We start from the raw sequence: 13,514 nt of genomic DNA, 5'->3' as shown, positions 1-13,514 counted from the left end.
CTACATAAACGGGGTTTTGTTAGATTTTTGGAGGAGTATGTGGTTGTGAAGTGCTATCTTTGGGGCTGTGATAATAAGGGTGTTGGTCTGGTAGTGGATAAGTATATAGGTGGGATAGAATAAAGAAGAGATTAAGGTTGAGAGTAGTGGGGTGAGATGAGGGTTGTGTTAGTTGAGGGGTAGCAGTTGAAGTTATGCACAGCTAAAAGATGAAAACATAGGCTCTGGCTAAGTGGATTAAGGCTTTTGTTTTGGGGGTTTGGCAAAAGTATATTTTTAGGGAAAAAGTCAGAGGTGGGGGAGGGGGGTTTGGTAAAAAATTTGTTGTGATTTTATAGTGTAAAGAAGGACGTGTCGTATAGCATGAATTAAATAACATGCTATTATGTTTTTAATACAAGCATGAATTAAGTAACACCTTATGATATTTATGCGGGGCTGGGATATTGAACGTAGGTGCGATCAACAATGGTATGTACTAGGAATCAAAGACAGATCCTGCGACATACGGTGTGGGGGTCCAGCTTTCTGCGATGGGGTCGCGTGCACACCCGAGATAAAAAATACAAAATGCATGGAGAGCTCCCGTGACTGGTTAATAGGGTGATAGACCCGTGATCCATCGAGATATCTTATTTAAGAGGAACGTGTGGGCGATCTTGATTTCTATGGCCCTGAGGTAAGAACCAGATGCCGGATACAGTTCACTATAGCTACCCCCACGTGTTATGGGCCTGGAGCGAGGAGAGTAGCACTCTTGTGCGGGATATTGATTTCATGGAGGATGGTAAAAAAGGGACCCCTAACTGAGAGGGGTGTCCGTGGTGACAAGGATTTATTTGACTAAAATGTGCTATGCCCAATGAACGATTTAATGTGCTATATATGGTAAATGAACAGTTGTGTTAGTTGATATTCTTGGGAAGATGCTTGATCTTTGAATGTTAGTGTTATGTTCTACGGTTGGTTAAATCATTAGAGTTCTTGCTTGTAAGCATGTTTTCAAGGGTAGTTAGCAAATATGTAAGAGCATGTGCTATGTACAGTCAAGCATTTATAGTACTATATAATATTCATGTTGGATAGCAGTAATGCACGATTTTCATTGGGGTCTGATAAAATAACTTAGTACTTAAGTTGCATTTAAAGCTTGCACCCCATAGAATACAGAAAGTAGTTTAAATTAGAATGCCAGTTTTGGGTGTTGGTGGTGAAGTTGAGTGCTTTCTTTCTGAGTTGTCCTGGGGAGAAGTTTCTATTTCCGGTTTACAAGACCAGTGTATTAACTTATACTACCAGGGCAGGTTCATTTGAGTAGATTGTTTTCGGTTAAGGAGGCAAGTGGTATTAAGGTTAGGACTGTGATAAAGTATATTATGGATGCTACTTGCCCAATAATGATGAAGGGTTGGTTTACTGGTTGGCCTCCGATTCAAGTGAGAGTTAGTAGAATTATAATTAGGGGTCACTATAGGAATTGGCTATGTGGGCGGAATATTTTACTTTGTTGTTTGGATTTATGGAGTATGGGGATAAGTGCTAAAATGAGGATTGATAGGAGGAGTGCTAGCACTCCTCCTAATTTATTAGGGATAGATCATAGAATTGCATATGCGAATAGGAAGTATCATTCTGGTTTAACATGCGGGGGGGTGTTTAGGGGGTTAGCTGAAGTATAGTTGTCTGGGTCACTTAAAAGGTCGGGTGAAAATAATACTAGTATTATTAGGGCGAGAAGGAGAAGGATTAAGCCTAGGATATCTTTGATTGTATAATAGGGGTGAAAGGTAATTTTGTTGGAGTGAGAGGAAATTCTGGAGGGGTTGTTTGATCCTGTTTCGTGTAGAAATAGTAGATGTAGAATTGTAAGGGCTGTAATAATAAAGGGTAGGATGAAGTGAAGGGTGAAGAACCGTGTGAGGGTGGGATTGTCAATTGAATATCCACCTCAGACTCATTGGACAAGGTTAGTTCTGATATATGGGATGGCTGATAGAAGATTTGTGATTACTGTGGCACTCCAGAATGATATTTGGCCTCATGGGAGTACGTAGCCTCTGAAGGCTGTTGCTATAGTTATAAGTAGCAGTATAATGCCAATATTTCAGGTTTCTAGAAGGAGGAATGAGCTATAATATAGGCCTCGGCCAATATGTAGAAAGAGGCAGATAAAGAACATAGAGGCACCGTTAGCGTGGAGATAGCAAAGGGTTCAGCCATAGTTTACATCTCGAGTGATGTGTGCGACTGAAGAGAAGGCGGAGAAAATATCTGGTGAGTAGTGTATTGCTAGGAATAAGCCTGTGATGATTTGTAGGGTTAGACAGGTTGCAAGGAGTGAGCCAAAGTTTCATCATATGGAGATATTAGATGGGGTGGGTAAGTCAATGAGGGAGTGGTTGATTATTTTTATGAGTGGGTTGGGTTTGTGTGTTGGGGTCATTGGTGTTTTTGTAGTTGAAATATAACGATGGTTTTTCATATCATTAGTCATGGTTAGAGCCCGTGTGGAAACAATGACATATATTTTATTCTTATTAAGTGTACTGTTGGTTATGGGATTTGTGGGGTTTTCTTCCAAGCCTTCTCCTATTTATAGGGGTTTAGCATTGATTGTTAGTGGTGTGGTTGGTTGTGTTATTATTTTATTTTATTTTTATTTTTATTTTTATTTTTAATTTATTTATTATTATTATACTTTAAGTTGGAGGGTACATGTGCATAACGTGCAGGTTTGTTACATATGTATACTTGTGCCATGTTGCTGTGCTGCACCCATCAACTCGTCATTTACATCAGGTATAACTCCCAGTGCAATCCCTCCCCCCTCCCCCCTCCCCATGATAGGCCCCGGTGTGTGATGTTCCCCTTCCTGAGTCCGAGTGATCTCATTGTTCAGTTCCCACCTATGAGTGAGAACATGCGGTGTTTGGTTTTCTGTTCTTGTGATAGTTTGCTAAGAATGATGGATTCCAGCTGCATCCATGTCCCTACAAAGGACTCAAACTCATCCTTTTTTATGGCTGCATAGTATTCCATGGTGTATATGTGCCACATTTTCTTAATCCAATCTGTCACTGATGGACATTTGGGTTGATTCCAAGGTGTTATTATTTTAAATTATGGAGGAGCTTATGTGGATTTAATGATATTTTTAATTTATTTGGGAGGCATAATGGTTGTTGTTGGTTATATTACGGCAATGGCTATTGAAGAGTATCCTGAGGCATGGGGCTCAGGATTTGAGGTTCTGGGGAGTCTTTTAGTAGGATTAGCGATGGAGGTAGGGTTGGTTTTATGGGTTTTAGATTTTGATGGGTTAGTGGTGGTGGTTAATTTTAACAATATAGGGAGTTGAGTGATTTTTGAGGGAGAAGGGCCGGGGTTAATTCGGGAGGATTCTATTGGTGCGGGTGCTTTGTATGACTATGGGCATTGATTTGTGGTAGTTATTGGTTGAACATTGTTTGTTGGTGTATATATTGTGATTGAGATTGCTCAGGGTAATAGGTTACGTTATTAGAAATAAGACTAGAGTGAGAGGGATAAGGAAAGAGAGAAAATGGAATTTGATTATACCCTTTTGAGTGGTTGTGAGGATGGAGGTGATAATGTGGGTATGTGAGATTGTTTTAGGTATAGATTTTTCTAGTCAGATTGAGTCTAGTAAAAGGGAAGCTAGGTTTTGACTTATAAGTAGGTTTTGGTAGGGAGCTGTGCTATGAATTGTAATGGGAAAATATCCTAGTATGTTAGAGAATTTAAATATGTATGATGGGATATCCATTTTAAGCTTATTGGCTATAAGAGTAAGGTCCAAGGCTACTAGGAAGCCTAGAGCGGTTATGTACAGGGCCGAGAGTTTTAGGTGAGATGATATTGTTAGATGGGGAGGTAAGGTGGGAGAGATGCTGTTAGTAATGAGGAATCCTGCGAGTAGGCTGCTGATTGTGAGACTTTTGATTGGGTTTAATAGGGTGGGGGTGTTTTCGTTAATGTTGACTAAGGTTGGGAAGCGAGGTTGTCCTGTTAGGATGAGGAGAATAGTTCGAGCACTGTAGGCGCTTGTTAGGGAAGTGGCAATGAGAGTGATAGATAGGGCTCAGGCGTTGGTATATGACATGTTTGCGGATTCGATGATGAGGTCTACCCAGAATTCACCAGTTTAAATGTTAATCTCATCCAAAAGCACTCTCCAAGCTGACTTATAAAACTAACCATCAGGGTGTTCCCACCAGTATGGCTCAATGCTCAGTCAGTCTGTTCCAGGTAAGTAGATCTTGATTGCTGCCTCTCTTGTTATCCTCCTGTCTCTTCAGATTTCACCTTAGTGGTTTGCCCTGCAACCTTAGCTCTTTAAGAAATTTATTGATTTTCAGTGTGTCCAATTTTTCTTGTCGTGAAGATGGGAGTGATGATTTACAAGCTTGCTACATGCTGGAACTAACACTGGAGTTGCTTTATGTTTTACTCATATTTCTCAACCCAGAGAGGTTTCTTTGCCCATTTAAAAGTCCTGGTATCTTGTAGGAGCTTGGCTCTTCAGGTTTATGGGCTATGCTCTTGCATAAAACATCTGGAGATGCATCTTAAGTACACCGAGCAAAAGTATTGAACTTTACAACATTGAATCTTGGAGTGCCCTTGACTTTATAGTTCAAGCTTATGTAGTTACAATTCTGCAGTATTTTCCATTACCCCTTTTAATTTTGCATACAAAAGGTTTTCAGAAACATGAACTGGTTAATAAGAAACCCCTTCTAAATTTCCCATAACTGTTTCTGTACAGCTCCCAGTGAAAAGACACTTACATCATTGTATCAGGGCCATTACTGAAGAAAATAACTTGGTAATTCTTGTTGTTATGGTGAGAGTTTTTTTCTTTCACTTGCATTTTATACAGCAGCATGGTCTAGATTAAGCCATGAATTAGACAGGTTTTGCTAAGTTACACTCCAGTAACAACCCAAATCTCAGTTTACGGCAACAAGGAGGATTGTTTCTCACTCATGTTGCATGCTCTTTGGGATTCAGCTGTGTCTATCCTCCACAGTTTGTCAGTCCTCCAACCCAGAGGAAGGAACATCTTTATCTGGAGTACACCTTCCTGTTGCAGAAGGAGATAGGCAATAGAAGTCTCACTAGACAGTACCTCAGAATGTGATGTTTTTTGGCTTGTATTTCTCTGTCTTTATGTTCACATGGGATTATCCCTGTGTGCCAATCTGTGTTCAGATTTCCTTTGTTTATGAGAGCATCAGTCACATTGAAGTAGGGGCTCACTCTACTCTAACATGACTTTATTATAACTAATTACATCTGCAATACTCCTATTTCCAAAAAAACGTCACATTCTGAGGTACAGAGGGTTAGATCCTCAAGATTTGAATTTGGGGAGTGATGCAGCTCAACCCCAAGCAGGAACCATGCAGATAAGGATGCTTCTGGAATGCAGGGCAACAATGACACAATCATTGTCAGTATTATATACTTTGACACAGCAGCTGCCTTTTGGGGAATGCGGTGAGGCTGAGGAGGCTACACTTTTGATTACATATCCTTAGGAAATCTACAACTGCAATAGTTTGAATAAATTAAGTAAAAATGTTATATGAAATAGTGTCTAATGAGAATTCTATTTCTGGGAAGGCAGAGTAGATATATTTTTGCCTCCTGCTTATTTTTCTTTTATTTTTACTTCTTTTCTGAGACTGAGTCTCACTCTCTCGCCCAGACTAGGGTGCAGTGGTGCGATCTCAGCTCACTGCAACCTCTGCTTCCCAGGTTCAAGCAATTCTCGTGCTTCAGTCTCCCAAGTAGCTTGGATTACAGGCGCTCACCACCATGCTTGGCTAACTTTTGTATTTTTAGCAGAGACGGGGTTTCACCATGTTGGCCAGGCTGGTCTTGAAATCCTTACCTCAAGTGACCCACCTGCCTCAGCCTCCCAAAGTGCTGGGACTACAGGCATGAGCCACTGCACCCAGACGCCTCTTGATTATAGTATAGACAGCTACAACCCCTGGATATCACGTTTAAAACAAACATTAGATGACTCAGAATGGTGAAGAGCAAGAAAGCAGACTGATCAGGGACCTTGGACTCCAGGAGCAATGTGATGCTCTTTCCTGGGCACTTTTTCCTCATGTAGCTCAGGCTTCAAGCTGAAGAAGCCAGCAACCAACCTGAGCATATCAACAGACACAGAAAAAGGCCCAGCAAAACCTGAGTCCCTCTAGACAACAGGCCAAAACAGTGGAGGCCTAGCAATACAGGTAACTTTTAGACAATAACCATTCTTCCCCAGCCAAACAGCACAGAAGAAACTGTGGCCCCCACCTCCAGCAAGACCAGCAAAGCCCAAGTGAGGAGGTGGCTTTCACTCTCCCCAGGCTATACTGAGGCACCTAAGGACCCCTTGAGACTGCTGTCTGAGAAAGCCAAGTAGGAAATTAGGGAATCGTCCTGCCAGATGGTTGCACTCAAAAGCTTGAGGTCACAAGGGGAGGCTGGGCTTGCGTCCTCACTCAGCGGGAATGAAGCTCCCCTCCCTCTTCACTGGGGTGGTTGCAGAGAAGGCCTAGGGGAGGCTCCAGTGCTCTCCATTTTTCAGGGGGTGATAAGGCTGCCCTGCCCTTCTCCATCCTGAGATGCATGGAGGCCGTGTGGGGAGGATTCACAGAATACTACACCTCCCATCCAGGAGGGTTATGAGGTGGGCTGACAGGGAGCCAGAACCCCAATTCCTCCCAAAAGTAATGAAAAGAACCCCTTTGTGTGTCAACGGAGGCCAGGGAGGGAACCTGGACTTCTATTCCCACATGGCAGTAATGATGTGGGACCCCTCTTCCCAAGCCACAGCAGTTTCAGAGGAAAATACCTGAAATAGAAGGCTTCAGTAAGATCCAAAGCCTCCAGGTTTCAATAGGAAATTATTCACCATACCAAGAACTAGGAAGATCCCAAATGGAATGAAAAAAGGCAATCAACACTGAAGTGATAGAGGTATTGCAGTTATCTGAAAAAGATTTTAAAGCAGTCATAGGCTGGGTGCAGTGGCTCACACCTGTAATCCCAGCACTTTGGGAGGCTGAGGTGGGTGGATCACATGGTCAGGAGTTTGAGACCAGCCTGACCAACATGCTGAAACCCTGTCTCTACTAAAAATACAAAAATTAGCCAGGTGTGGTGGCGCATGCCTGTAATCCCAGGTACTCAGGAGGCTGAGGCAGGAGGCTGCAGTGAGCCGAGATCATGCCATTGCACTCCAGCATGGGCGACAGAGTGAGACTATGTCTCAAAATAAATAAACAAATAAATAAAGCAATCATAAAAAATGCTTCAATGAGCAATTTCAAACACACTGTAAACAAATGAAAAATGGATGAAAAATCTCATCAAAATAATACAAGGCCCAAAGAGAAACCAGATGGAGATTTTAGAACTGAAAACTATAATAACAGAAATAAAAAAGATTAATAGATGGACTCAAAATATAGATCAGAGGGGAAAGAATCAGTGAACTGAAAGATAGAAGACTAGCAATTATACATTCTCAACAACAGAGACAGCATAGACAAAAACAAGATGAGCAGAGCCTAAGAAGCCTGTGGGATTTTAATAAAACATCCAACATTTGTGTTATTCAAGTCTTGGATAGAAAGAAGAGAGAAAGTCAGGACAATTCCAAAGAAATGCACACCAAGACACATCATAGTCACACTTTTAAAATCAAAAAGGAAAACATTTTGAAAGCAGCAAAAGGGAAACATCACCCTGCCATTTACATGCTGAATGGTGAATGTTTGAATGCTTTACCCATAAAATTGCAAGGCATTGCAAACAAGGCAAGGATATCCATTCTCACCACTCTTATCCAACCTAATGCTGGAAGTCCTTGCCAGTGCAATAAGTCAAGAAAAGGAAAAGACCTATAGATTGAAAAGGAAGAAATTAAACTATTTTCAGGTTATACAGATACCTACATAGAAAAATCTCAAGGAATCTACAAAAATACTCCTAAAATGAATAAATGAGTTGAACAAGGTTAGATGATACAACATAAACCCAAGATAAACATATAAAAAATTAATGGCATTTCTGTATACTAACAATGAATACATGGGGTGATAGGAAAAGGAAAGTTACATCCTTTTATTATCAAGGCTTTGTAGTAAAGCCTAGAACAAAACTCCCATACACTGTATTTCTTATACTTACCTTCCATACAAGATCATTTTTAAATTTTTTATTTTTATTTTTATTTTTTGAGATGAAGTTTTGGCTCTTGCCGCCCAGGCCAGGGTGCAATGGCATGATCTTGGCTCACTGCAACTTCTGCCCCCTGGGTTCAACTGATTATCCTGCCTCAGTCTCCCAAGTAGCTGAGATTACAGGTGCCCCCAACTACGCCCAGCTAATTTTTTGTATATTTAGTAGAGATGGGGTTTCACCATGCTGACCGTCTTGAACTTCTGACCTCAAGTGATCCACCAGCATTGGCCTCCCAAAGTGCTGGAATTACAAGTGTGAGCCACCGCACTCTGTCCTGGTACATACAAGATTCTTAAAGTATTTATTTCCTGACCGGGCGCAGTGGCTCATGCCTGTAATCCCAGCACTTTGGGAGGTTGAGGTGGGCGGATCACAAGGTCAAGAGATCGAGACCATTCTGGCTAAGATGGTGAAATCCTGTCTCTACTAAAAACACAAAAATTTAGCCAGGCATGGTGGCGGGTACCTGTAGTCCCAGCTATTTGAGAGGCTGAGGCAGGAGAATTGGCATGAACCCAGGAGGTGGAGCTTGCAGTGAGCCGAGATCTCGCCACTGCCCTCCAGTCTGGGTGACAGAGCTAGACTCTGTCTCAAAAACAAAAACAAAAACAACAACAACAACAAAAAACCCTATTTATTTCCCTTCTTAGAGCAGGGTGTGGTGGTTTAAGCCTGTAATCTCAGCACTTTGGGAAGCCAAGACAGAAGGATTGCTTGAGTCCAGGAGTTCAGGATCAGCCTGGGTAACATAGCAAGACACCATCTTTACAAAACAACAGCAACAACAAAAAACTAGCTGGATGTGGTGGCATACACCAGTGGTTCCAGCTACCTGGGAGGCTGAGGAGGGATGATCACTTGAGCCCAGGAGGTTGAGGATACAGTGAGCCATGATGATGCCACGGCACTCCAGCCTGGATGACAGAGTGAGACTCTCTCAAAAAACAAATCAAAACAAAAAAAGCAAAACTATTTCCCTTAAATAATTTATTAATTTGTCATTTTATTTAAGTTTGAAAGAGTTTTACTGTCCTAAGTGCCTAAAGTTTATAATAGATATGCATTTTCCCGGTGTTTTTGGAAATAAAAGTTTTCTATGTGTCCTAGTCTGCTAGGACATATTCATTAATATCTTCAGAGATTTTTTGTGATTTCCATACTTCAAACCCATGACCCCACTCGAGCAATGGATTATTTGGTTCACATCTGGTTATTGTGAAGCCTTGCCATTCAAGCCTGCATTGTAATATTTGTCTTATCCTCTCCATTCTCGCAACTCAACTAAAGTCAAGGATCAAGTCCTGCTAGTTTATTAGTGTATTAACTGGTACATATCAGGTACTGAATATATCTGTTGAGTAATGAATGGGTGGATGCCACTGCCCAAGTGTAGGCACTCATGCTAAATTATCTTCCAAGAGCCAACCCTCCTGTCCTACTTCAATGCACAAGTGGTGAAAAGAATTTATAGAATCAAAATTCTTTCACATCAAGACTTTTTGCTTTCTACATGAAGCCTGAGTTCATCGTGATTTTTTGGGTTCTTCTCTTCTTCTTAAACCCACATCTAGCCAATGTCCTCTACCTGCTACATGGCTCTTTTAGTCTCACTGCCTCCTTCCTCAGTGGAGCCCATATTGGTCTCGTTGCTAGTTTCTTACCAATGATCCTTCATGTTGCCACTGGAGTGATCGTTGTGATGTTATTTCCCATTGCCTGGAGACTGCGCTTAATTAATTTATGTGACTTTTAGGGTCCTAATTTTCTTTGCTGCCCACTCATCCCACCTCAGTTCCCACTAACATGTTCTCTGTGGATGTCCCCAATGAAGGAGGGGAGAAAAATGTACATTTCTGAAATACTGATCTATTTGTGGTGCCCATGCTTTAACATATATATATTTTTTCCATTTGCCTGAAATGCCTTTTCCCTGCTTGTTCTCCTGAAAGACATGGTCATCTTTTACAGCTCAAATGCTTTTCTCCATATAACATATATTAGTCTGCTCAACACAATAACAGAATACAAGAGAATGGGTAACTTAAACAGTTTATTTTTTCACAGTTCTGGAGGCTGAAAGTCCACCATCAAAGTGTCATCAGGGATGGTTTCTTCCAAGTCCTTATTCTTTGGCTTGCTGATGGCCACCTTCTCCCTGTGTCCTCACATGGCCTTCGCTGTGTGAGCACACCTGGAGTCTCTTCCTCTTTTTACAAAGACACCAGTGCTATTGGGTTGGAGCCCCACTCCCATGACCTCATTTAATCTTCATTACATCCTTAGAGGCCCTATGCCCAAATATAGTCACATGGAGGATTAGGGCTTCAACTTATGAATTTTGGGGGAACACAGTTCAGTCCATAAAATCAGGTCTCCCCTCATTGCCTGAGGCAGAACTGAGTGTGGCTTCTTTATTAGTTCATTCTGACACTGCTATAAAGAACTACCTGATACTGGGCAATTTATGAAGACAGTAGGTTTAACTGACTTACAGTTCCACAGGAAGCATGACTGGGAGGCCTCAGGAAGCTTACAATCATGGTGGAAGGGAAAGGGGAAGCAAGCACCTTCTTCACATGGCAGCAGGAGAGAGAGAGCAAATGGGGGAGGAACTGCCAAACACTATGAAACCATCAGATCTCCTGAGAACTCACTATCATGAGAAGAGCATAAGGGAAATCCAGCCCCAAGATCCAATCACCTCCCACCAGGTCCCTCCCCCAACATTTGGAATTACAATTCAACATGAGATTGGGTAGAGACATAAAGCCAAACCATATCAACTTCCCTTCTGCTCTCCTTGGGATTCCTAAAGACCTTCATTATCTAATGGCTTATAGCCGTGATTTATTGGCCTTTCTACCAAATTGTAAAGCCAGAGAGACCCTGGTTTGCTTGCTTTCATCTTTGAAACTTAATAAATATCTGTTAAATACATATTATTTTACAACAACTTGGGTGACAAATAATAAAAATACTTATTAGTTGAATTTACATTTATGCTTATTGAGAAGATTTTCCAAATATGTAATTTTATTCATTTGATTTTAATTCCCCTTCCTTTAGAAATTAACTCTTTCAGACTCTAGGTCCATGTTCAATATTTTTTAACACCTACAGAACTGTTTATTAGTTTGGATACTGGATGAATCAAGCTCATTAAGTTCTGGGGGAAAATATTAAGAAAAATCATGTAGGCTTTGAAGTTTCTTTTGCCTTCTAGGTGTGTGCTTACAGAATAGAGCATTTCATCAAACCACGTTATTGATTGGCTTTGTTGCTATCCGCTTCAATTCCCACTCTTCTTTCCTTTGCCTCCTCTTTCAGATAAACAAGCTGGAGGCACGCCTGAGGCAGGCAGGGTGTACAGATGTTAAAGGAGTTCCAAGGAAGGCTGAGGAGCGCTGGATGAAAGAAGACTGCACTCACTGCGTCTGTGAGGTTTGTGCTGCTTTTCCCCTCCAGCTCCCCCCATTTCACTTCTCCTAGCCAGCCACTTGAAGCATAATTGAAAAATTCAAAAGGAGAAAAAAAAAACTTTATATCAATAGATTCTAGGTATATTTTTAAGATCAAGGTACTGGTGTAAAATTTTGAGGTTTTTGCTTACTGATAAAAAAGTATAGCCACAATCTTATGAGCACTTGCCAGAGACAACGAGCTTTTTCCATGTTCACTGATGGACAAAGGAGCTGAGGCTAAGGAAGTTTATGTCAACAAGTAAACTGAGCCAGCCTGGGACTTGAGTTCATCTCATTATTCTGCAGTCAGGCTCACTATAAACACTGTGGGCACTTGGTAAACTACCCAATTTTACGGAAAAATAAAAAAGTGTTGTCATGGTGTCCACCAAAACAAAAAAACATGCTCTATATTTGTTATTTAGTTTGCTTTTTGAACAGAGCTGATTCTTTCCAGCCATCTAGAAATGTATGAACTTCCTCAGCTAATCCTACCATATGGTACGATATGGTAGGTAACATTTTAGAGGGCAGCCTTGCTCTTCGCGCTGCAAATGTGTGGAAAGAAAGATTGAATAGAAACCATGCAAAAATGAGCTTATGCTATGAACAATTTTTTTTGTATGGAGACAGTCAGCTTATTAGATTATGTATTATAAGAAATATTTATTTGTCTTTTAAGTACTTTGACTATAAAAAACATGGAGGTGATATGTGCATGTTGCCTTTCAGAGTGGCCAGGTCACCTGTGTGGTGGAGATTTGTCCGCCGGCTCCCTGTCCCAGTCCTGAATTGGTAAAAGGAACCTGCTGTCCAGTTTGCAGAGACTGAGGAATGCCAACTGATTCCCCAGAGAAACGCTAATAAAAGTGTTGTGCTCTTGAGCCCTGAATGGGAAATTTCTCAGGAAGAGACACTTAGGACTTTGGCACTTTTAACTTGTAGTCACATCATTGATATGGAAACCACTGACTTAAGCAACTTACTTCATTTAATCTTACATATACTGAAGATCTTTTATTTTGTTCATTTTCTAACACATCTTGAAATAATTCAAAACTAAAAGCAATAAAGTGCATAGGAAATATTTTATCATAAGAAATATTTCTTACTGTAAGCTGTCAGTTTTATATACCGCATCTGGAAATAAAAAGAATACCATGGAATATTTAAAAAATATACGAGTATTGTGGAAAATCTCTAATTTTGGAATTTAGAGAGGTCTCCAGGTTTCATAATCTGCAGGAATTTTGAAATAATGAGTTTCACACTTACGAAAACATCTGGAAGGGTCTATGATACTTTCATGACAATGTTGTGATGCTGTTCTCCCCACTGACCCCCCTCTCTCAGATCTACAACCTAGACAATTGTCAGATTTTGCTGGGAAGGCATTTATCTTAACCTTCATTAGTCTCTTAAGTCCTGGGACATAAGGAAAAAGTCAGTAAAGGAATATCATTATTTTAGGGAACTTGTTAGTTCTGCATGTGGCTGAAAAATGCAAACTCTCTGAAAGAAAGAGACTAAAGCAGAATTGCTCAATGTCTGCCTTCCTCTTACTTGTCATTGTTACCATTCCTGAGATGTCAAAATTGAAATAGAGCCAAGCCTGAAATTCAGGAGCAATCTGAATTTACTATAAGCAGACTTGAAAGTGTTTCTGACTTTTACAAAAGGTGTTGCTGTAGGGTTCTTCTAATTTGGGCACTCTCTTACAGCATTTGACACAGAACCCCATAGACAAGTGTATTTATACTCAGAATTGAGTATTAAGTA

At 40.8% G+C, this 13,514-nt stretch overlaps 1 protein-coding gene across 3 annotated transcripts in view; it reads left to right on the top strand.

Moving 5' to 3' along the window:
- PXDNL (peroxidasin like) overlaps positions 1-12,912 on the top strand; it is a 507,521-nt gene extending 494,609 nt beyond the window's left edge. For all 3 annotated transcript variants that reach the window (XM_065519201.1, XM_045398234.2, XM_045398235.2), the window contains 2 exons: positions 11,602-11,715; positions 12,468-12,912. In XM_065519201.1, the coding sequence (XP_065375273.1) occupies positions 11,602-11,715; positions 12,468-12,566 (213 nt within the window). In that variant the 3' untranslated portion in view covers positions 12,567-12,912. The remainder of the gene's footprint in view (positions 1-11,601; positions 11,716-12,467) is intronic.
- Positions 12,913-13,514: the final 602 nt, after the last annotated feature.

Source organism: Macaca fascicularis, chromosome 8 (genome assembly GCF_037993035.2).
Source record: "Macaca fascicularis isolate 582-1 chromosome 8, T2T-MFA8v1.1".
Classification (NCBI taxonomy): Eukaryota; Metazoa; Chordata; class Mammalia; order Primates; family Cercopithecidae; genus Macaca; species Macaca fascicularis.
The sequence above is the reverse complement of the archived record's forward strand: the minus strand, read 5'-3'. Positions and strand labels throughout refer to the sequence as shown.